A 26332-nucleotide genomic window follows, 5' to 3' on the forward strand; every position below is an offset into this window, starting at 1 on the left:
CAGCAATGGGCTGCATCAAATGTGATGGAACTTTATGCAATACCTTTGGCAAAGGCAGTTCCTGGGGCTCCCCCTATTCTCATTATTGTAAAGTTGCTCAACTATAGGAGCTGTGGCCAACTACTGAAACTATCTAAAGAAAAGACATACAGCATGAAGGATCTATACCACCCCCCCCCCCATCTGTGCAAGAGGCGAGGAGGAAATCTGCACCATTACATTTTTTTTTTTAAACTATGGATCCTTGATATCTGCTGTGCAATGATGTATCCAACTAGACTCTGGTTTGAACTGAAGGGGAAGCTCCTTTTTTTTTCTTCTTTTTACAGACCCGGAGGAGGCGTTCAAACTGATATGCAAAACACCTGCAACAGCACAACAAAAGAAAATAATCTGAATCATCAGATGGCCAGCACCTCAGTGATATGCATAACTGGCATAGAGCGAAATAGTTTTTATTCCATTAACTCTCATTGTCATAAATTATGAGACAAATTGATTGGTATAGAGTTGTTCTAGGACATGTAGCATGCTGGATAGGCCACACACCCAGTACGATATGCACCTCAGGGATGCTCGCTGATGGCACTAGAACAGTGTCAGACAAAGTAATCGACTATTGTTTGCCAATATGCAGACGAGTTAGACTCAGCTAGCTTGGGAATGCCGTCTGAGCTACTCTGCGCTCTTGAAAAGTACGCAATGAATATTGTGTGCTCATATTTGATTGTAATTTTGTGAGAATGCAGTACCTATTCCAGTACGGTGATCCTTCAAAGGTCCAAGCTAGCATGCAAAACAAGGCAGCATGCATGTTTTTATAACTATAATGCCTATTCTGGCTACCGTCCAGTGAAAACACAGTGGTCAGTGTTCCTAAGTGTAGTAATATCTACATGTATTGTGGGTGGGGGAAGGGATATTTGTGGGCAATCATTGTGCAACACAGACATATGTGCATTCGATAATCAGATTTTATTACTGATGCAGAGAAATGGCAAACCTAAAAAACAGTGTGGAGATACTAATGGCAATACATTAAGAAGTATAAAGTGAAATGTCTGGGCTATAAATTGTAGCAAAGCATGCCAAGTGGTAGCCTATTTGGATAGGTACAAAATTGACATTGCATTATTACAAGGGACTCATATGACTCCAGATTGTCTGACAAAATTCATTACGAGATAGGCAACTAATAGCTATTTTTCTGCTTATGCTACTTTCCCCAGGGGAACGGCAGTTCTGGTGAGGCGTGGCACACCATTAAGGCGTACTCATGCAACATCTGATAACATACGTTGCTGCACCACTGGTACAAGGTGAATTTGGAGTACACTAAACAACAATAGCAAACATCTGGACCTACTTTTGATGATTCACTTCTTTGAGGCAGCGAGGAAGAGACTGATTGACTGCTCACCAGACACCATTAAATGAGCAAGCGATCAGACACTCACTACGACCTGGAATTGACAGCATGGGCGCAGAGATGGTCAGACATAAGCAGGCTCAGACGGGGCTTAAAGAAACAACACAATTTGATTTGTTTGATGTATTATGCTCTTGCGCCCCAAATTCCTGAAAATACTCTTTGCACTCATCAGTTCACATCACTTTAGTTAGAATGGAATTTTGGTTGGGTACCTGAGACATAGATGCTTGGTTGGATTGAGTTACAGCCTTACCCCGCTCACTGTCGGACCACTACTGGTAATTTTGATATTGAATGTTCCATCTGTTGCACATGCTCATATGCTACGGCAAACGACATTACTTGATCTGGTATTTACGGAAGAAATAAAAGGGCATACATTGATTTTTTTAAAAAATAAATTGAGGATCTTAATAGGGCATTCATTGATTATTTTTCAATACATTGAGGATCAGTAGACACGTGTAGCATTATGGGAAGCATTTAAGGTAGTAAAAAGGGGAGAGTGCATTGCAAAAAGACACAAGATTCTTTGGGTACATCGGGGTAGGCTGATCAGCCTTGAATCCAAAATCAGTGAACTGGAAAAGCAACAGATAGTAGGGGTGAGCCTGGGAGAAATGGCAGCTGTGAATCTCAAACGAGTAGAATTCAGAGACACGGCATAAAGAGAAGTTATATTTCTTGGGGATTATGCACTGGCTCAGAGCTTTGGAAAGGGGGAGCCCCCAGGCCACACACTGGAGATCATGAGTCGCCCTGCATTGGAGGTACCAGACATATTTCAAATAGAGACCAACCATGTGAGCACTCTCCATGGCACGTCTGTGATCCTTGATGAGAAAGCATATCTAGACATGCAGAGGACTCACACCTGAGAGAATGCCACTCTGGCATGGCTGGAATGGAGTGAGCATGAACCACTTTGCTCCACAATTACACTAGAGGAAATAAAAGGGAGGACTGGATCTACGAAAACTGGTTCAGCACCAGGGAGTGATGGGCTCTCTACTGAATTCTATACAACATATGCAGAAGAGATCGCTCCATTACTACTGGCTATATATAGCAAGGCCTTTGAATATGGGACATTGTGATAACTTTGCTGAGTCAAAGCTCTCCACCCTATGTCAATCCTATGGTCGGTCACTGATTAATGTGGACAATATGTCTTGCCAAAATGTTGGCCAATAGGTTACTCCTACTGTTACCTGCTTTGATGGTTCAATTGGGTTTCACGCCCGGCAGATCGACAATTAATAACTTACGTACATTGTGGTTGCCCAACATAAATTTTGGCAGGTTTGACTTGTCGGAATTAATGATGGTTGAGTTATTTAACACATTCAATTATCATCAGATGCGTTAAATACCTTCAATCTCATAATTCCCACCCAATCGTAAACAGGTGTTTACACATGGGTCGGAATTAACCGACCCACTCAATCAGGCCCCATGTCTGGCAAAGCTGCAGAGTGCAGGACACCAAAACTGATAAATGTCCAATCCCGGCCCCTGTAAACTAATTACGAGACTGTGTAATAGTACTGTTAATGACCTACTGGCCAAAGCTGTGAATGTCAACATTAAATGAGAGTGAATACTAGAATAGGAAATAAGAGATAAGCAATGGCTTTTTGTTCCAGACAATTAAAAGGTGACTCCACGAATGGCAAAGTACGGCTAATCCAACTCAAATTCATACATGGTGTATACTATACTCCAGTCAGCAAGGTTCGGTATGATCTGATCATTTCTTAGATTTGTCGGGGAGAGGAGGAGGCCGATTTCCTACACTTCGCCCGGCTGTGCCTCGAGATTGAGGCCTTTTGGCACTGCATGTCGGCTGCCTTAAGAGATTATGGAAATTGAGTTAGCGATCACCCCTCTGATAGAATTTTTGGGGTATGCAAAAGATATTCCAAATGGCTGTCACAAATATATCACTCTCTCGCTTCTGCTGGATAAGCGTAGAGTGCCATGACATGGGGGTGTAGCAAACCTCAATGTATCAAAAAGAATAATTTCTTGAAGAAATTAACAGACCAACAAGTCACACCATACTGTAATGACAACCCCAACATCTCACCATCAATCTTTAGAAGGACCCAAGCGGCACCTGTACAAAATCTTGTTTTAATAAAATAATAAGACTTTTATACAGTATTAAAATTCATCATAATCCAGACATCTAGTAAAAAGACATTTCAATAAAAACTTATACAAAGAGACATCAGAAATAAGAAATATATTTGTCATACAAATATCAGTAAATTTGAAGGAATCTACTATTACAAATATCTAAAAACATTCTTTTTTGTAAAATGATTTGTCCTTTCTCAAATTTAACAACGGAGGGGCGTCGACACGTTTCCGTTGACTAACAGTGAGGAACCACCTTCTTCAGGACAAGAACAATATTTTATCTCTCTAGTCAGGACTAAAGTACTCGCCAACTGTTTTTTATTGTGATTTGGATGAGGCAAACTGTTGACCATAACACTGCCAGGTCATTATGCACAAGAAACTCCAATATAGTTAGATTGATGCTCACGGTGATATTTGACAAACGCCAGAAATACGTGGAACGAGAAACGGTTACTATGCCAAAAAAACACAACTGAGGAAAACGATATTGATGTGGTATTATCTTCTGGTGATACTTGGAGTGCTGATTAGTCCCCTATATTGCACCCCTGGATTGGACTTTTGAATTTGAATTTTAACATAGGATTCTCATAATGTGTCTTGGAAGCCATATTGGTAGGTGTACTGGATTTACCTTTTAGAGGAGCACAGGACGAGGTATTTACGATATTTTCCTGTTTTCAACATGTATGACCTTAACTGATATTAGATGGTCAGGCCTCAAATAGCATCGTGAGCATCAATTTGACTATATAAGAGTTTCTTGCGCATAATGATCTGGTATTGTTATGGCCAACAGCGTGCCTCACCCAAATCACAATAAGAAACAGTTGAGGAATACTTTATTCCTGACTAGAGAGATAAAATATTGTTCTAGTCCTGAAGAAGGTGGTTCCTCACTGTTTGTCCACCAAAATGCATCGACGCCCCCCGTTGTTAAATTTGAGGAACGACAAATCATTTTACAAAAAAGAATGTTTTTAGATATTTGTAATAGTGGATTCCTTCAAATTAACTGATATTTGTATGACAAATCTATATGTCTTGTTTCTGATGTCTCTCTTTGTATAAAGTTTTATTGAAATTTATTTTTACTAAATGTCTGGATTATGATTAATTTTATTACTATATAAAGGTCTTATTATATGTTTTATTAAAACAAGATTTTGTGTAATTGCCGCTTGGGTCCTTCTAAAGATTGATAGTGAGATGTATGCGGTTGTCATGACAGTGGAGTGTGGCTTGTTGGTCTATTAATTTCTCCAAGAAATTATTCTTTTTTTATACATTGCTGTATAAGGAACCCTTTTTCTTTAAGTAGTGGGGCTGCTCTCCTGTTTTTGGGACGGTGTAGCAAACCCCCTCAATTTGATAATTGTTTGACTGACTACATATAATGTGAAGTGCTGGTATACAATTTATCACCTTGTTTCGAAACTGAAAAGAAAGTTTTTTTTTTAAACAAAATACTGCATATTTATATGTGGCACCCACCACTGCATTATTATGCTACGTTTTGTGCACAAGCATATTTTCACAATTGCCCATGCAACCATTCACATCACTGCTTGATTATGAAATCGTCTGCTCACAGACCTGAGAACAACATTATACCAATAGGGCGTTGCTCTCGCTGTCAGAGAGGACAGATTCATCCAGGTGGAAGCATTTCCAGGGCACAGTTGGCATAAGTCACGGACATAGTCGACGACCCACTGTAATCTTGGTGAGCGCTCACCCCTGGTCTCAGGTTATGTATTCTGCATCTCATCTCTCCTTGTGGCAGATTCAGTACCCATTACTAATAAGATCTAGGGCATGCAGGAAATGTAAACTGACTAATACAATCATTAATTTATCCTTTCTGTTGCCAATATATTTGGGATTTTCTCAACCAGTATACAAATCTATTGGTTTCAGTTTATGAATGTACCCGAGTGTGTAGTTCTAAGGGGAACCCACAACGTGTCGGATCTCTAACTGGGCTGGTATGTGTCTTAAAAAGGGCCCCTTATCAGTTATCACATTATGAGGCAGCGGTCATGGGACACCAGTCTATTTTCTCCACTCGGCATGGCAGGCAGGCATACCCCACAGCCTGATGGCCAAGAGAAACTGACTGGAAGCGAAGGAAATAATTGGCAAGCAACAATCGGACACCTGGATTATAAATACACTGGCATATCATAACCATCATCTGTAAAGTAGAACAAAATTGGAGAATCCATATGGTAATGCATACATACATACCAGCACCCTAAAGCACTTTTATTCGGGGTTTCATCACATTCTCGAAGTTCAGACAGAGGCCTACAGTGGGCACAGGCTCACAGTGGGAAATGCCTACATTCCAGCTATAAATGTTCCAAAGAAAATCACAGCGCCAATCTACAGGCAGTACGTAGTGAAGCCGAGTAATATGTTCTCAACTCAAATTACACAAGCACTCCAAAGCACTACACAAGAGTTTACACTCTTAAATCGTTATCCAACTGATTACGGACCTTTTTACAAGCTCGACTCCGGTTTTCTGTCCTAGAGGACCCCACAGAGTTTGTGTATGCAAGTATGGTTCCAGATTTAGCTTAACCGCCCTCAAAACCCAAGGGTTCGCACATGCAGAGTGGATGAAAGGGGATCAACACAGACACTTAAGCTAAAAGCACAGGCAAAAACCCACAGCTCACCCCCAAATACCTAGCATCACAACATAAAACGTTTCATGAATGGAGGGTACATACCAAAGGGATCATCCTGTTGTCCTGCATCCAAAGTAGTGATGTTCAGAGAGCTGGCTGTGGCGATGTGTTTTTCCATTAGAAGGTCACCCGGTGGAGAAAATCCGGTGAGCGCAAGAGTTGGTCCCTGAAGTGAAGGAGAACTTTGAGGTTCTCGAAATTGTGGGTCAATATTTCCTTGTGGAGATACTAAGGTTTGAGTTTTTAAAGCTTTAACAACCCTCACAGGTGGAGTAGCTACCGAGTTAGATTTGCTAAGTTCTAGAAATATGGGTTCAGACTTGTTACTTGTATTACCCATTTTAAGATTCTTTCCTCTGTTCTTCCGGTCATGTTTAAACATGGGGTTCTTCTTGTTCTTCCGAGCTTTAATGAAAACAGTGCTTTTTGTGATTGGGTCTTTTTCAGGAGAGGCCTCATTACCATATGCATCAGAGATAGAATGTCCATATTTGTGCTCCGATGACAACTTATTTATTCCAGCCTGGAAGCTTTTTGAATATTGGATAGGCTTGGAATAAGGAGACTTTTGTTGGTCTTTAAATGGGGTCTGCTTAACAGTCTTTGTAGTGATCACCAAATTCGAAGAGGGGGTTTGTCTGGGAAAAACAGGGTTTCCCTGAGGTGTGCTTTTCGCTGCGATGGAATACCCTCTGAATGCACTTTTGTGGACCTTTTTAGACACTACACTCGCTCCCACATACGTAGTAACTGTTTGAGACAATACATCTTGCATTTGACGAGAAGTTCCAGCATCACCTTTGTCTACAGGCATCTCCACTGGGAAGGTCTGTTTTGATTGGCTAATGTGCTCAGCCTGGTTTAAATTATTGAATTCCGTAGTGAACAAAACTTTTTCATAGAAATCGTTTTTAATAGTCCCACTGTCCTGCTCTATGACCTCTGCTTGTAAGTAGTCATTGTCACTCATCGGTGAAGAGTTGTAAACCTGGTACACTTTTTTAGCTGGAACAGTTTGTTTCACATCTGGGAAATGCTGTATATTTTTTGATGTTACGTGTCCTCCATCTTTCTCCAAACTTGTGTAGGCATTCAGTGTAATAAGTGACTTTACTTGGTGTTTGAGTGTTGCAAAAAGCCACATTGTTTTTGGGACTCTTGAGGGATGAGTAACACTTTGCATAGTGACACCACTATTTTTATCCATTGGCTGCTTGGCAGGCACTGCCATAAGTATTTGATCTCCCAATCTTGGAGTGACATCCCCACCTGTAGAACTCTGTGTGCCTTTTGAGTTCTTTGTAGATCTTAACTGTTTGAGGAACTCTTCTCTTCTAGAAGATGTTTTCTTCCATGATGTTGTAGCAAACGAGCGAGAAGGTAAGTGTGAAGCAGTATTAATGCTACCCGTGTACCTCCCTTTTATTGGCACATTGGTCACAGCAACGGATGAACCCAAAGGATGACCTGATGAGGTTTTATTTTCTCTGCTCTTATTGTGCCATCCCTTTTCTTTTGCAACCGGTGAAGAAAGCGAAGGATATTTTAAATTATTGCTTTCATGGTCTTCATATACGGAATAGGTCCCTTTAAAGTAGGCACTTTCAAGCATCTGGGAAGACCTCCCTGACATGTAAACAACATTTAGAGCAATAGCTGGTGCAGAAAAAGAATGAATATTTTTATTCCAACAAGCATATATCACAGTACTTTCTGCAGTGGAAGCAATAGCATGAAAGATGATCACATCTTGGTTCTTGGTGCAGTCCTCATTGGACGTAAACCCCGTAATATCAACTAGGATGTGTCTTCTGGGGCCTGCCCATATGATCCAGTTACACCAGATGTTGCTGTGTGAGTTGCTTGCATTCATCGGAAGGGAAAAATTGCCAGAATCTTCCATCATAATTGAATGACACTTCTCACCAGGAACAAAGGACAAAAAATGCTGTGCCAACTCTGGAAGAGAAACATATTAACCATTCAGAAATCATTCCTGCATAGAAATAGTTATAGAAAAATATTTTACTTACCTATAACTATGGGTATCCAGAATGGGCATCATGCCTCTAAATTGAAAGAAAAACAGAACAAGGAAATCTGATTTAAAAAAATCTAACAAACACAGATTCGCATTCAGAAACAATCAATGCAGAGAAATAGTCAAGGAAAAATAATTTACTTATCTGTAATTATTTGATAGACCTAGTTCCGTTTTTTCCAAATATATAAATTCATTTATTTTTAGTTTATTTATTGATTAGGAGGATTTGTAAAGTGCTACAAACAACCTTGTGGTAATTTCCATGTGCTTCTAATCAGATTCATCCACCCGATCAGCGTCTTAAACTGTCTAAACCAATACCCACAAATGTTGAGAGATGGTGAAGCTTCAGGAAAAGGTAACAGAATACGAACTGACCCAAGGAGAGAGTCAGTAGCTATTTTTAGGCATCTTACCTGGTTGAGATAGGCAACATAAAGCCTAGTAAATGGAGAAGGCCAAGCAAAGGCTTGCATGACTAGGTACATTTTAGCAACCTATCCCCCTTTTGATTTTAAAAAGTCAAATTTCCAGTCTCAGATGCAGTATGAAGAAATCCCACGGAGATGATCCTTGCACATGAAAGGTCATTTCTCCATTTTGTTTTATTACAGGAATGACTGAACAAATACTTTGCAATTTGCAGATCATACCTTTCTAGAGAGGGAATGGGCAACCTAGCTAAGCAGTCCTTTGTGCTGTCATGTGATGCTTCGTGAACAAAACGGAGGGAATGTTGTCATTTGCTTTGCTGGGGGACAACGGAGGAAGCTAAAAGCAGGGGTGATATGGTTGTAATAATTCAGGCCAAACAGGATGGAGATCAATTAGTTGGGAGGCCAAAATAGAGGCTGTTACACCAACCAAGGCGGGAGATAACCAAGGTACCGATTAAGGCAGGTTTTTCAGAGAGGTTTAAGAGTAGGACACCTTCCCAGACGTAGGAGCTGGAAGATTTGCAGGCCACTTTGTTTTTTGGGTGTTAAGGAAACTTCACTGGCAAGAAGCACTTTATACTTTTTTAGCATAAATTACTCGAAGTAGGGAAACACCCCAGGGACTCTGGCCAGGAGAAAAGCATGCGAACTGCATTGGAACCAGGAGCAAGATTTAAATGTTCTCACCAGTCAGGCATCAGCAGCTTTTTCAGTCACCACTGCAACACTACTCTGGCTTAACAGCGTTACAAACTTTAGCTTATGTGGCTGAGCTTATGTTTCTTGTTTCAGTCTAGACGGATGTTTCCAAGGATCTAAGGCACCTAAAGATGAAACCATGCAAGTTTAACTTAGAAGTCCTCATAATTTGTATTACACTTGCCCAAACTGCCACCATCAGAACTCAGAGGGTACGTTTTGAAAACGACAGGGCATAAGGATGGCAAACTTGAGAGCACCTGTTCAGGTCACGCAGTGGCACATCTTTCTTTTGAGTCATGCACTCTTCCAACTGCTGTCCCCTTTATTCCAGCAGCAACTGTTCTATCTGTCCTTCTTCTCTCTTCAACCTCTAGATGATGGAAGTTGGATCTCTACTCACAGCCTTTGTTCCCGGGTAGTGGAATGTTTTGGGTGATTGAGTAAGGCACCAGGTCTCCAGTCCTCAATCCTTTTTTCTAATACTGGGTTGGCATCCATTTGCCTTCTACTGACCGTCTTCCTTAGCTCATGCCTCAATCTACAGCCTCCTTGCTCTTGATGCGAGTCCTTTTGGTACCTGTCCAGGAATTGGTGTTAGGCGGTGCGCTCCTTGCTGCACACTTATTGGCCCTCTGGTCTCTCGTGGTTCTGCCCACATCCACCGCTTAGTGAAAGAAAGCCTCCTTTTATACACTAAAGGGCTCTTGTGTTCTGCTTTACTGACCCAGCTTCTTCCTATTCCGGTTAGGGTCATTTTCCAGGCCATCTCACATATCCTACTGGGTCTGATGAGTTCTTGTCCTCAATGAGGTAGTGAAGACACTGCTGAGTTTCTGTCCAGTCACACACAAAAAGAAAAAACCTACTTTATACCCACAAAAAAGGATCGATCAGCTTATGGGTCATTAGAGAACTAGCAGGTTCTTAATTCACGTCAGAGAAGGCATCTTTATTGACTTCATTGCAGCATTTCTTTCTTCTGTTCGGCACAAGAAATATTTATTTCGAGCTATTCTGGGCATCAAAGCTTCTTGGAGATATCCCACAGCATCCAATACTCTGGATTGTTTAACAAGATGGTGAAGTTAGTCTACAAAAAATAATTGATTTCCCACATTTACTAGTTTACAGAGAGAACAGAGGCAAATTCACCAAAAAGACATGTGGTTCAATGGAGTTTCTTCAGGGTTGAAAAGGAATATTGTGTTCTTTAGAGTTCCCTTGGAAGGTGTACATTATGGAGAACATGCCCTTCAGCTCCTTATTTAATGACTACACTTCATAACTTACCCTGTCATAGAAGGTTTTCTATACCTCTTACATAATATATGGGATTCACTCATATGTCGATAAGATTAAACCGTCTGTGACATTCTTCAGTGGATGACCTAGGTTTCTTCCATTTTGAAATTCATTTCTTAATTGTTTTCAGCTGATGGAATAGCAGATCTAGATACCTAAATTTCATAAATGGCTCTTGTTCTGCATCAAAGTATTCTTAATCTTCACACTGATTGAGATTTGTGATGTTGCTGAGAAATATGCTTAATAATGTGAATACCCAAAAGCTGACTACCAGCTGTTTCACTTATACCTCATGTGGTGGATGGTATCAGTGTATGTATGAGGCTATGATCCATGAGCCCTTTGACTGATAGCTCCATGGACCAGAGGACAAGGTTGTGTGCTGAAATGTCAAAATCCAATAACAGACCCTCAAATTAAACTGGATCTCAAACCAGTGAAAGGGTGGGCTACCGATAGGCAAAGGGAAACTGGACAAAGTATGGAGTCTCTAGTGGTGTTTTGCATATCGGAACTTCAACGTCTGGTAATGGGGATTGTGAGCCCATTTAGAGAACCAGTAGTGGCTGAACTGGTCCCACGCATGTTAAGGGTGCCAGAAAATAGATTGGAACTGTGTAGTTGTTACTAAAGTTTTAATGGACCTGCCTCTGAGAAATAGCTAGTTGTGGCCATGGTTTTTGCAGTGGGAGGTACCAATGGCATCATGGGTGCCCAGAGAACTGGCTAGCAGCACTGGTAGCAAAGGAGAATACAGGGTCATGGTAAGGCTGCAACCAGACCTTTAAACTGCAGTCATTGGGAAACTGGGAATTATTTAAAATGGTTCTAACAGCCCTTCCCAAACCTACACCCAATGGTCTAGGGCAGTGGTCTCCAACCTTTTCTGTAATGAGAGCTACTTCTGATCAGTGAAAATCATTGGGACCTACTGAAGACCAAGTAACTCATGCAGTGTTACCCCATCGCCCAGCTTCACTTGACTTTGGAGTCTGATATTATGGTTTGAACAAAATACTGTGACTAGGGGTACTATGATAGGGCTGCCATGTGAGTCAGTGATTGTATGGTCTGTGAGGATGTAGGAACATGTGTGTGAATGAATGAATGGAATACATGTGTATGGGTGACAGAGCCTTGGTAATATGTACTTTTGGCAGAGGACATACCTTTCACCATATGTGGCACCGTCACATGTACAACACAAACATACAACCATTTTTTTTTTAAATGGGAGAAATGTAAAGTACAGAAAAATGCACTCCAAACATTTGCATAATAATGAACATTTTTCAGCACTTTAAATATCTCCCATTTAAATGGCTGTATTTTTCTAGATATAGCAGCATGTCTACAAGGCACTGGCTAGTGTGTGCACATGTGACACTTTGAAATAAGAGAAATTCAAATGAAGAGTTAACTTTATGTTTATATACATTACATAGAACTCATCATTTTAATTTCTTCTATGTCAAAGTGTCTTTACAAACCACAGGCATATTACTTGAAGTGGCCTGCAGACATGGTGCCAGGTTTATAACAGAAAAATGCAGTCATTTGTTTAAATGTGAAGAATTTAAAGTGACGAAAGATGCTTCATAAAACATTAGGACTTTATTGGCTTAATTTAAAGTAGAAAAAAAAAATTAAAACAATGTTTCATAGAAACATTTTTCTTCACTTTACATTTCTCCCATTTAAAAGTAATTGGCAATTTTTCAGTTTTGAATATGGCACTGCGTCTACCAGCCACTGGGAGCAAGATGCCTACGGTTTGTAAATGTGAAACTTTGAAAAGGGAGAAAATGAAAATGAAGAGTTGACTTAATCATTAAGTTAACTCTTCATGTTAATTTTCTCTCATTTAAAAGCATTCAGAAATATCATTTTGTTCTCATGCTCCAATATCGACTTGAGAATGACTTATTTAAGCGCTAAAAATCACCACAGTGCTTCAGTTCAGTTCAATATGAGCGGAGCACTGTTCGTTATCAGTCTCTGCCGTCTGCACCCTGATAATAATGTAAAATAAACAGCCTTTCTTTAACTTTAAAAGGAAAATGTAACACATATTTATTGCAGTTCTTAGTAAAAAACGAACTCAAGGCTGGGAGCTACTCTGAGGTCTCTGCGAGCTACTGGTAGCTTGTGATTGACTGGTTTAGGGTCAATGGGAAAATCCCTAAAGATATTTGGGGTTCAGAAGTGGATAGTACACACTCTTAAAGAGAGGAGAAGGGTACTGGTAACTTTTCCAAATGACACTCCTCACTGGACTGTAGGGGGATGTAGGAAGGGCACAGTAAATAGAAGGCCCACAGGCCCCTATTATTCATGTTTAATTTGAGGCAGCAGTTGCAGGTAGTGGGCACTGGCACTAATTTTAGGGACCAGGACTAATTGTTCATAATCAAAACAAGAGAGAAATGCTGAAAAAGGATAAAGGAGGAAGCAAACAATTGGAAAACAATGACAAACATGGGTGCAGCGATGAATAGACCCTACAAGAGTAGAGCATGAAGTGTAGTTTGGTGAAAGAAATACATGGGATAGAATCAAAATACAACACCATCCAATGCAGTGGACAAAGACATCAAGTCTGCATTAAAGAAGTTCTAACTAGACTGTATCTTGGCACTGAAGGCTGGTACATTAGAAGTAGAAGCCTCCCATTCCTACGTGAAAGATTTCTGGACCCGTCTACTGTTTTGGCTTGGCAGTTCAGGCTGGACTGTTGCCATGAGGAACAGGGTCAAGACTGATATACATATAACTGGGTCTGAACTGGGGTGGTGAAGTGAGCTAAAGAACAAGATCTGTGACTGGGGGGTGAATGTCTGGAAAGATTCAGCGCTCCATCTATCATCTCCTTGTGTTGGCTTTGTTTGCTTAACGTTGGCAGGGTATGCCCAGACTTGGGTCTCTTGCTCTCTTTGCCACTGGATTCAAGCTAGCCTGGCTGATGAGGGGTGTTACCCCAAAACTGGTCCCCGGATGCTTGCTTCCAGTCCAGAAAAGTCCTGGCTTGGCAGTTCGTGCTGGACTGTTCCCACGAGGAACAGGGTCAAGACTGATTTGCATATGGCTGGGTCTGAACTGGGGTGGCAAAGCGAGCTAAAGAACGATGATGGATTCAACCCAGATCTGTGACTGGGGGTGAGTGTCTGAAAAGTTTCTGCGCTCCGTCCATCTCCTGGTGTTTTCCCGGTCTACTGTTATCCAGAGGGGCAAGGATTTTCCTCACATCTATGAGTGGAAGAAGGTTCAAGCAATCTACTTGGCCTATTGGTGATCTGATGTCAATGCCAATTTCTTCTGTGGCAAGTCATACAGTAGCTGCCCACATCCTGGACCTCTCCCAATCCGGCTTCCGAAGCAACCACAGCACTGAGACAGCCCTCCTTGCCGACAGACTACGTCCACAGCCTCCTCGACAGCGGCAAAACTGCAGCCCTCATTCTCCTGGACCTCTCTGCCACCTTCAACACCGTCTCCCACCGTACCCTATGCACAAGAATCCATGACACTGGCATGTGCAACAAAGCCCTGGAATGGATCTGCTCCTTTCTCACTGGCCGTACACAGAGTCAGACTATCTCCGTTCTACTCTGAACCCACAGAGATGAGCTGCGGAGTGCCTCAAGGCTCCTCCCTGAGACCCACTCTCTTCAACATCTACATTGCCCCACTCACAGCCATTATCAGGAACCACGGACTCTACATTGTCTCCTACACCGACACTGCTGATCCTCTCCCTCACCAATGAACCCACAGATGCCAAGAACAACAACAACGGGATGAAAGCTGTTGCTACATAGATGAAGGACATTTGCCGCAAACTCAACTCAGAAAAGACCGAAGTCCTCATCCTGGGCTCCCCCCGTGCGCCTGGGATGACTCTTGGTGGCCCACAGATCTTGGACCGCCCCCATACCCAAAGACCATGCACGTAACCTTGCTATCATCCTGGACTCCTCGCTCACCATTAACCGCCAGATCAACGCTGTCTCATCAGCCTGCTTGCACACACTATGCTTGCTCCAAACAATCTAGTGGATCCCCACAGAGTCCAGAAAGACGGTCAACCACGCACTCATCAGCAGCAGACTAACCTGCAAAAATGCACTTCACACCAGCATCACCCAGAAATTCCTCAAGAAACTGCAGAACATTCAGAACACCTCTGCCAGACTCATCTTCAATATCCCCCGCCACAGCACCAGCCACCTGAGAGACCTCCACTGGCTCCCAGTCAACAAAAGAATTCCCTTCAAACTCCTCACACACGCCTACAAAACCCTACAGGATGAGGGACCTGCGTACCCCAACCATCGCTTTGCATTCAGCACACCCACCAGAGAACTCTGCTCCGCCCAACTGGCCCAGGCCACAATCCCACGTATCCTCAAGACCACACCCGGAGGAAGATCCTTCTCCTACCTCACAGCAAAGACCTGAAACACCCTATCTCTCCACCTCAGGCTATCACAGTCACTGCCTCAAATCAGGAAGGACCTCATGACTTGGCTCTTTGAAACACAATGCCTTCAGCGATTCAGCATCCCCCTCTTAACCTCCCCACCAGCACCTAGAGACCCTTCTAGGTAAGTAGACACGTTTTACAAGTCCCTTGATTGATTGCCCACAAAAATGCACGAGAGATCTAAAGGTGGGTGGTGTGCAGAATGTTCGGCCTACTCAAGAGGCCTCTCCTGTGGCAAAGGCTGTTCAGCATGCAGCTGGATCACTTAGTATATATAGCTTTAATAAGGGGCGTGGCTGGGAGCGTTAAGATGGCAGTCGCACTTTAGAAGTGCTCCGGACCTCTCCGTCATCCGCTCCTCAATCCGCCGCCATCTGAGAGCAAGCGGCCCGTATTCCTGCTGCTGGCGCTGTCTGGACTGCAACCGGCACCGTAGCGTAGGATCCCATCCTCCTCCGTGGGGCCCACTACCGGGGAGCCCCCCTCCTTCCACCCTGCTAGGGGCTGCGCGTCCCCCAGAGGGGCCGGCTGTTGATTGAGACCGGCAAGGGCCACATCGAGACTCCTGACGGGGGCGGCCTCTCCTCCTGCTTCTGAGAGTGGACGCACACAGAGTGCGTTCAGTTTCTGGTCCTGACCTGGATGCATCCCGGGCCCTGGTATGGTGGCGTGGAGTCACGGCTCGCTCTGCTTCAGACTGACTGATCCCTGGCCCTAATTCGAGCCTCCCGCTGGGACCGGCGGATCTGGGTGGTGCCCGAGTTGTTGAAACCTGCCGAAACCGTCCCTGAGCTGCACACTGGAGCCCTGTCTGCTGTGCAATGCTCCTGTCGCCGGAGCGACCGGGGGTCGTGGTCGCTGATCTACTTGCTCCCTGTCCTCCACCATGCCCTGGTCGACACATCTGGAGCTTCGGCCCCTCCTACTAACTGGGACCATGGGGAGAGACCAGGGGCCGAAACCACCCGGCACTCAGACCAAGATGGACCAGTACACGACCACTGAGACCGGGGCGATGGAGGGCCCCCTGGACAGGGGGGCCCCCTGGACAAGGATGCCCCCGCCAGCACGGATCTTGCCACTAGACCCCCCAAGCCATCCACACCTCTCAATCCTCGGTGGAGAGCAAGATCGGGGAGGTCCGGGTCGACATGACTCTAATCCGTCAAGACCTTCGTAACGCCATGGCCCGCATCAAAGAAATGGAGTCTCATCTCCATGGTGGAGGATGATGTCCAGCAACTTAAAAGCCAGGTTGGCCATCTTCAGACTCAAACTCAAGAATTACATCGGCGAGTTGAGGATGCCGAGTACAGATCACGACAGAACAACCTCCGCCTGGTAGGGTTTCCAGAGGGCTCGGAAAAGGGCAGAACATACGACTTCATTGAACACTGGCTGCGCTCGTGGATGCCCGAGGGCTCCTTTCCCAGTGGTTTGCGATTGAGTGGGCCCACCAATCTCTTGCCCCCAGACTGCCACCGGGTGCCCCCCACCGGCCCATCATCACGCGCATTACCTTCAGAGACCCAGACTCCATCCTGGCGGAAGCTCGCAAGCAGTAACTTCTTCAGTATCAAGGTCAAGTGATCATGATCTTTCCCGACTATACCCGAGAGGTCCAGGGCCAACGACGCTCCTTCAGAGAAGTTAAGCAAAAACTCTGTGCCTTGAACATCCAATACAGGCTTCTCTTCCCAGTCCGCCTCCGTGTGGTATTCCAAAACAAGACCCTCTTCTTCGACTCCCCCATGGAAGCCTGGACGTGGCTAAAGGTGGAACGCCCCCTGTGGCTCAACGCCCCAGACCGGTCCTCCCACACCTGCACAGAGGGTACTCGAAGAGTCCTACCTGAGCCACGACCTCAGCGCAGACGTTCACGCAGGAAACAAGGCCAACGACGCGCCAGGTCGGATTCACCGCCGGGCCCTAGTCAGCGCTCAGCACCCAGTGCAACCCTAAGCGATCAACTAACTGCACGCCTCATTGGGTCCCCACACCTCTCAGACCGCAGAGGCACTCCGCCTCGCTCACCCCCACCTGACTTAACTGACACTGATCTCTCCCGGAGTCCGGTCCTCCTCAGGGCCCATCACTGAACCTGCAATGATCTGACGTCCAGGACAATCCTGCGGCCGTGGAACAATATTCAGGCTTGTCGCCGCTTTCTTTCTCGATGGACACTGCCACTGCACATCCTGATACGAGGAGGGGTCCTCCACGAATCCCCATTCCCAAGTGTTTTAGTTTGGTTAATTTTCCAGTTCTCTTTGTTCGGGTCAACAGATGCTTCCATTCCCGAAGTATAGAGAGGGGTTAGGGTAGGGGCAAAGAGACCGTTGTCCCAGTTTTTGTTGACACATTTGTTTTTTTACATCAGCATCAATGACCCACAGCATAGCAAGCGCACATACTGCTCACACTACAATGACGCACTCACTTTATTGCACAGGCGCAGCGTTCCTGCCACCCGGGCCGCGAGTCTCACCACACTTTCATGTCCCCCACGGCTAGCCCTCATAGTGGAAAGGGGACGCTTCGTGTAATGTCCTGGAATGTTAATGCACGGCTGGACAGGGTCAAACACACAGGGGTCTCAAATACGCACAATGCCACGCAGTTGACATATTGATGATGCAGGAAACACACCTTGCAGGTAACAACTGCCCCTTCCTGGCGAGGTACGGCTATGTCAGGGTCTGGCATTCCAGCTTTAGCCAAGGGTCAAGGGGCGTAGCCATCCTAGTGCGCCGTGCCCTCCCATTTGTTTTTCGCAAGTCCACTATTGACCCCTCAGGTAGCTTTGTGGCCTTGAAGGGGACTATAGGAGACCAGATCTTGAATTTGCTGTCCCTGTACTCCCCGCCATCCTTGAATACCTCCACCCTTCGGCGTGCCGCGGCCCTGGTTGCCGCCTTGCCCCAGGGAATAACCGTTTTGGGGGGGGGATTTCAACGCAGTCATGTACCCTGGCCTTAACACTGACGGGACCCCCCTCGGCCACTAGAATCACCCACTCCAATATTTTGGCGAACTGGGCGGCCGCTTCAGGACTGTGCGACACCTGGAGACTTTGCCATCCAATGACCCGACAGTACACACACACTTCAGCATCTCATCACACGCACGATTAGACTATTTCTTCCTGCCAGCCACAGACTGTCGAGTAATTAAAGACATCAGCATCCTCCCCGGGGCATTTACGACCACTCGCCCTTACTGATAGAGACCGGCGACCTCCCAGAGTCCTTGCACCCGATTTGGAGGCTAAATGCCTGGTTTCTCCAGGACAAAGACTTTAAGAAATCAGTGGGCGATGAGCTTCAGCATTACTTTGCCACCAACCATGGCTCGGTCTCCTCGCCCGGTACCCTGTGGGAAGCAGGTAAGGCCACCATTCATGGCTTCGCCAAGGGCTAGCTCAAACTCCAGCGTACTGCGCAAGACGCCCGGCTTACGCTCCTCATTGAGAGTCAACTGCCTGAGAGTAGATCTGAAGCCCAAACTAGGCGATTGGCATTACTCAGAGATGAGATCCGCCAGACTTTCTTGGACGCCGTCAAGCTGTTATGGCGGTCCTCCCTGGCAAGAGTCTATGGGTGGGGTGACAAAAATGGGAAGCATTCTCCATCGCCTGGCTACGTACCCCTTGGCCAATCGCATTATACCGGGGAAAGTAGCCCAGTGCTTTGCTAATTACTACACCACCCTTTAATCCGCTCAACCTCCCACCCTCTCATTCCCGGAACTGCTTTTTAGGGAATGGATCTCCCGCCCACGGCTCAGCGAGCCCGAGATGGAGGCACTGGACCGCCAGATCACTCTGGAGGCGATTAACAAAGCCATATCTGTAATGGCTCTGGTAAGACCCCGGGGCCAGATGGACTCCCGCAGGAGTTCTACGCGGCCTACTGTGATACGCTAGTGCCCCACCACTTAGTGGTGTAAGCCGAGGTGGCGGACAAGGGTTTGTTCCGCTCCGAAACTGATATCGGCACCATTGTGATGATCTCCAAGTCTCAGCCCCCCTCGAAGCACTGTTCTGAGTACCGACCCATCTCTCTCAGAACTCAAAGTATTTGCCTCGGTCTTGGCCAATCGAATGCGGCGGCATTTGACCGCGCTGGTTCACCCTGACCAGTGCGGTTTCACGCCCTCTCGGGGCACCAGGTACTGTCTCAGACGCCTTAATGTCGCTCTAGAGAATCTGTCGCTCCTTCTCGTTGATTTCAAGAAAGCCTTCGATTCAGTGGACTGGCGATCTCTCGAGGAGGTGTTGACGGAGATGGGATTTGGGGAATACTTCCTCAGCCTGGTTAACACTCTCTACAGTGGGCCACGGGCCCGGGTGCTGGTCAACGGAGTGCTGTCACAGCACTTCCCCATCAGGAGGGGCACTAGGCAAGGATGCCCCCTCTCACCCCTCATTTTTGCATTGTCAATGGAGCCCTTCGCCTGCCTTATAAGATCAGACGAGCAAATTATGGGGTGGAAAAGGCCCGGACTGGGGGGGGGGGGGGGGGGGGGGGGGGGAGGACAAAATTGTCCTATACATAGATGATGTTCTGCTCTTTTTGGCGGGATGGATGCAATCAGGTCCTCGATGCCTTCGCGCATTGCAGCTCTTTGAGCAGGTCTCTGGTCTCAGACTAAACCCTGCTAAATCTGTTCTGGTCCCCCTTCATCTCTCGAAGGAATGCTTCGATCGGCAGACTACGATACCCCTCCGGAGGCAGTCCAAGTACCTCGGGATATGGGTGGCCCTCCTCCCAGACCTTGCCTGGTCGCTCAACGTAACTGATGAAAAAAGGTCTGAGCTGACCTCCTCAGATGGCAAGCATTGAACCTCATGGGCAGAATAGCCTTATTTAAATTGATGATCATGCCCAGGTTCCTGTACGTACTTCAGAATGTACCCTTGCTCTTCTCCCGGTCGTGGTTCAGAGAGATTGACAGTCTAGCTACCAAGTTCCTCTGGGGGGGTTGGAGGCCCCGGTTGGCTCTCACCCAGTGCCAGATCCCGCCCTTCGACAGCGGCCTGGTGGATGACAAACCAGTTCCTTTATTACTTGGCGGCCCAGCGCCTTACTGTACATGATTGGTTTAATGGTGGCTGGTCCGACCCAGCATACAGACACTAATTACATGTACTGAGCCTGCCCAGCATCCAGGGGATGCTGTATGGATGCGCCATCCCCAGAACCCTGCCTGCAGTCACGCGTGGGGTGCTTCTGGCCTGGCGGGCCTCCTTGCACCACACCTGCTGGTCGGGCAAGCTTACACAATACACCCCGCTTTGGCAAAGCACTTGGCTCCATGAAGTCACTAGTCTCTGGTTTTAAAGCATAGGATCTCATCGGGATCTCCCAGTTGGGAGATGAATGGGGAAGGACTGTTTGCGCACTTTTCAGGACCAACAAAGTCGGTATTCCCTACACTCTTCAAAGTTTTTCTGCTACTTACAGTTGCGCCACGCCATCCATTCCCACATCTCAGACAAAACCTCCCTGCCTGAATACAGCCCACTCTAAGCCCAAATTATGACCGGCAACCTGGGGAAAAGGGGGGGGGGGGTTTCCTGCATCTACCGCTCCCTTACAAACCACACTCCCAACACACTGCACCACCTCAGACTGCTGGGAGGGATGGCTCGGGGCCTTAGACGACAACGATTGGAGAGATGCGCTAATGTCCCCTAAAACAATCACAGCTTCGGCAAGACTCCGTTTAGTCCAAATATACTATCTCCATGCTGCCTACCTCACACCGCTGCGCCTCCACCATGCAGGGCTCAGTCCGGACACGTCCTGCCCCAGCTGTAGTCAATCGCAAGCAGATTTTTACCACATGATATGGTTTTGCCCAGCGGTCACACGTTTCTGGGAATTGGTAGTTCGAGAACTCACTGAGGCCCTGGGCTGGGAGGACCCACTTAACCCGCTGAATGTGCTCTTGGGGGTCACAGAGGACTGGATAGTTCTCCGACCGACGAACTCTTTCTCAATACAGCCATGATGGTGGCCAAAAGGGACATTACGGCGAGCTGGCTGAGTTCAACGGCGCCCACCTTGACATGCTGGCGCAGAGGAGTGGACTGGTGTGCGGCGCAAGAAAAACCCCTGTACGCAGCTAGGGGATGCCCCAAGAAATATCGGAAAATGTGGGGCAAATGGGTGGGAGCGATAGACGACAGATTCCCCGGGGTGGTCAGAGACATAGCAGGTGTTCCCCGTTTCCTTTTCCCCTCTATGCCTGTGAACATTCAAGATGTACTTGTTGTCATATTGTCGTCATGTCTTTGATGTGCAACAAAGCTCCTATTTGCTGCTGGTCTTATGCGTATGTTTTTTCTTCTTCCTTTCTTTATGCTCGTTTTTCCCCAAAATAAATAAAATTGGGTATCAAAACAAACAAAAAGAAATACAAGAATCCCAGCCTTTTTAGCAAAAGGCTATGTCCATCACTATCAAGTTCCAGTTTTCCAAACAGTTCAGGCTTAACTTTCAGCCTTCAAGCAGACATTGGCTCCATGTTGAGCCCCACATAGTCAGAGGGGGTATCCAAATCCCCAATGTGTCTACCAAACATTTTGCCAGGTAAGTCAGGAGGCAACTAATCATTTAGGGGTTGTTTACAGCACTTCCCTGTGAAGGCTATTGCCTTAACATGGAGGCCAACATGGGGCTTCTTAAAGTTTGCTCAAGTAAACCACCATTATTCCAGCTCATCTTCGCAAGAAGAGACATAAGAGTGCTTCAGACAGTTCTATTTGCATTGCTAGCAGACATATCAGGTGGCTATCAGCCTGTTATAAATATGAAAGGAATCTGTTTGTAGAATCTGCATCTCAGAATGGAAACTTGTGTAGATGACTCTTAATCAAAAGGATGCATTTCTCTGTATTTCTAATCAACATGAGCATCCACGTTTTCTTTGATTCTCCATTTTCAGTTTGAGGTCTTTCCATTTGATGCAATGTTTGCTCCAAGACTATTTGCAGAGATCTAGATGAGGTTTATTCAACTAGAGTGTTTTTTGTACAGCCACAATAGGGGGATGATGGTAGCGCAAAGATTACCCACCCATTCATTACACATCACAAATGTCACTGACACTTAAGAAACACACTGTATAAAAGTGAACTTAGCACAGGATTCATGTATGGTTTAACAAATTATTGTAAGTGTTGCACTTGCCATTTATTAAAGAGTGCCTTTACTATGGGATTAGAATACTCAGTTACACAAGTGTTTTACTTTTATTCATTGTGATTAATAAAGAATCATATTCATTTAGTAGAAAATGTGCTCAGAGATTAAATGTTACTTTCAAAATGTGTGTGCAACGTCACATGAATAATGTATAACAAACTGACACTAACTAAACACTTCATTACATATGTCAAATGTAATCTTGCTAGAAATGACAATCAATTTAATTAATGTGTGCATTACTATTCAATACATTTGATTGAAATGTAGTTCTAATTCATAGGTATTTACATGCATGGTTAGTTTAGAATGAATACATTACTGTACTAGAGGGAGAGGGAACAGGAGCCTGAGAAAAGGACTAGGACGAAAGGTACACGTAGAAACAGAGCACTGACTGACTATTGTCCAGAAGTTGCAACCTACATGTGTATGGTAAAGATGTTGTTCCCATGTCCATTGTGGGACAAACTGGAAATGTTGCACCCTGAAATGTGACGATTCATCGATTTCAATAGACCCCTGATGGTGTGATCGAGGGTGTCTCGCCCCATGGACTTTACACGTTATAATACATCATTCCCTGTGGATTGTTACTCAGATTTTTCGCAGATTCCTTGCATATCCCTTTCTTACTTTGCTGCAATGCTGATCAGGTTCCTGCAGACACCTTACCTCGATTACCCCGTTCCTCGATACATTGCTAGCTTAATGGACTTTGAGAGGTTTTTTGTCCCAATGCTTTTCCGGATTTTTGCTTAAATGTAACTTAAGCTAACATTTACACTTGACTCATAGAAGGCTCTTGACCGAGCATCTGAAATGCTAACGCTTTCTATTTAATTTCTTTTGTCCTGACCTGACTTCCTTTAAGGAATTTCCTTGCTTGCCACAACCCTTTCTCCCCAAACCATCCTCTGCTCCCTGAATATAGATTACTAATGCATAGGAGAGAGAACCTTAGATTATTATCTGAGCATCAAATGTTAATGTTGTTCTGCATAGCAGTTACAGAACTGCTCGTCTGCCTGATACTAAATCAGCTTAATTTCTTTCGACGTCTGGCAATACCCGTTGTAATTTTGTATCTTTAGAGCATGGTACTGAGTCATTTATTTGAATTTGATTAACTTGTAATAAACTTTTTGAACTGGCTAATGGTTCCTGGTCCTCGTTGTGAAGCCAAATGGGTTGCACTGTTAATTGAAATTTGATTGACTGCTGATGCTAACTCCCATCACCTCTTGGATGGATAGAAATGTTCATTGGGGGAACAATGGTAAGCAAGTGGACCCACAACAACGCTGGATCAAAGTCCACCCCTATCTGAGCAATAGATTTACTTACTCTCTTACCATCCAGCAGTTAGCCTTTACCGCTTTGTCTGCAACCTTCTAACCGTAGAAGGGCTTCCGGTCCAAAAGAAGTTGAATCTTCTCTCAGAACACTTGAGAATATATCAAGGTCTTTGAGCTGATTTCTCTCAGATCTGAGAGCTGTGAAGGTGGGTGTCCATCTCTTTCCTGGGATTGACGTGGCCTTAGCAGGGATTGGATGCGCATGAGCTAGGTATATAGGGTCCTCTCTAGGCTGATTCTCCTTTCAGAAGTGAAGACGTTGAGCCTAATTATCCAAAAATCTATACATTCCTTCCCTTAGGAGGCTTGTGGGCAGCAGTGACGTTAATTTTTTTGTTGGACCCATCTTCTTTGCCTCTTCCCAGGAACATTTTAAATAAGACTCACTCTTCAAAATCAGAGGGGTAATTTGCATTTTTTTTGCTGCCACTCACCAAATTTGCTTCTCGTCTGGAAGACCAAGCTGGGAGAAATTATAAACAACATGGTTGCCAAAGCTTACATGAACAGATCTTGAGACACCAGCTCAATCTACAACTGCACAAGCTTTGCGGGTGAGCACTTGGGGAAAACTGTGGTTTGTCTCGCTCAGCAATGCAAGTGGGAGTTAATAGCATACAGCATAACGCCGATCACCTGAGCAGTGTCTTCTCCCCCATCCTAGGTCTTCTCTCAATCCCTTGACACACATGCAAGGTGTTATGCAAGATGTTTGGGACGCTTACCATTGATATGTTTGCCAATGTGACCTGTGAGATAGATGGTCTCCTGTTTTAATGCCCAGACCTGCTGCTGTATGCTTTTGAGATTCCTGCGTGTGTGGGTGTTATATATAAAGGGACACTCACATTCAGGCCTTACCTGCAACACCGCCATTTTAAAATGTCAAGCATCAATATTTACACAAAGGTATATTTTTTTAAGTCCTACTCACAAGAAGGATGATTACTTAGTATCTCTGGAAAGCTGTCTGACTACTGATCGAAAGATGTGCTATGTGAGATGAACTCATCCAACCCTGAATTTCGCTTTGCATTCTGGTTCTTGTAGTCCTTGTCATACTAGGGAAGCAAAACTACAACTAACCGAATACCAGTTACATCACAATGATATGTTACTCAAACAAAACAATTGGACTCCTTGAGATTTCTTTACACATCCACCCAAATGCTGTCACAAAGAATACCACATTTGAAATTCTACATCAAATTGCATCAAGCAGCCAAAATACAGAACTGCTCAGAGTTATTTTAGTCTACGTTTCTTACCGGAATGTTGTTGCTTTGCTTCCTGTAGAGCCGAATTTGTCTGGAAAAAGCATACACGATTACTAACACCACGTATTTGCAGCTCAAGTCTACTGTGGCTATAATAGCTTTATTTTAAATATAAAAATGACAGTTTCAGAAAGGTGCAAAATGGATTAAAATAATATTTACATAAATTAGTGACCAATAATATATCTTGCCAGACGTATATTAAATTGACATTTGTGGAATGCATTTATGTTTTGAACGGCAACAGTGAAAAATATTTTTTTTAAAGTATCTCAAGATCTAGGCGAAAAAAAAGGCAGGGGTGTCAGCTTTTATAAATTGGGCAAACGGTTTTAGGTGGTGTTTGAAATGGGTACATGGAGGTGTAGGGCCTGGCCATCCTAGAGCACCTGTTCACTAGAAGCGTCAGTACCCTTCCATTCATTGCATTAAACACGCGTATTAAAGCGCCGCTACTCCGTCGCTTTAAAATTTGTGTGTAGGTGTACTCAGTACCTGACAGCACCCGCCCAGTGAAAGCACGGTTTTTAGGTATTTGAACTCACATCTTTTTTCCTAAACTCCACATTCTTGTTGTTATGAAAGACGGCCCTGAATAACTCGCCGCTCAGGCGGTCACAGAGGGAGAGATGGAATAAGGCCTGAGAGAAGGCGAAGAGAAGCAGCAGGAGCGTCATGGTACGGCGCGTGACCCAGGGACCTCCGGGGAAGCTCTGTAGGCGGAGCCCGGCGCACGCGCCTCACCTTTATTGACTTGCAGGCGGCAGCGCGAGCCCCTAAGCTTAGCTCCTGGTAGGGGCGTAGCTTCCACTGGTGCAGCAGGTGCAGTGGCACCCGGGCCCAGAGAAACCCCACAATTGCTGTATTTTACAGCACAAACAGCAGCCAGATACCTCATGTCCTTATTTGTACCAGGGCCTATGATACACTGGCTACCCCACTGGCTCCTGGGAGAGCACGGCCATCTTATGACCAAAAGTGCAGCTGTTTCTTATCTTTTTATTTTCAGTGCCTGTTCGCACCTTTAAATCTCTGAACTCGTGGCTTTTCGCGGCGGAGATCGCTCGCATACACCTTTTACATTTGTAGGGCCTAAACGTTTTGTATTAGATTTTTTCCACTGACCCGACCTTGAAGGCAGTCTCTCTGAAATGAACATACGCGACTGTGTAAATCCCATCCCCTCCTCACTCCCCACAGATATCTGGCAGCAGCAAAATCAATAACTCTTCTTTT

The 26332-nt window shown here is 45.1% G+C and overlaps 1 protein-coding gene across 2 annotated transcripts in view; it reads right to left on the reverse strand.

The window, feature by feature from the left end:
* Positions 1 to 26019, reverse strand: part of LOC146821564 (uncharacterized) — a 138820-nt gene extending 112801 nt beyond the window's left edge. The window contains exons 1-3 of one of the 2 annotated variants that reach the window (XM_085612568.1): positions 25841 to 26019; positions 25088 to 25127; positions 6322 to 8238 (exon numbers count right to left, since the gene is read on the reverse strand). In XM_085612568.1, coding sequence (XP_085468694.1) covers positions 6322 to 8185 — 1864 coding nt within the window. In that variant the 5' untranslated portion in view covers positions 8186 to 8238; positions 25088 to 25127; positions 25841 to 26019. The other variant, XM_085612567.1, reaches the window with a different exon arrangement.
* Between the last annotated feature and the right edge of the window lie 313 nt (positions 26020 to 26332).

The sequence above is a fragment of the Triturus cristatus genome, chromosome 6 (genome assembly GCF_964204655.1).
Source record: "Triturus cristatus chromosome 6, aTriCri1.1, whole genome shotgun sequence".
Taxonomy (NCBI): Eukaryota; Metazoa; Chordata; class Amphibia; order Caudata; family Salamandridae; genus Triturus; species Triturus cristatus.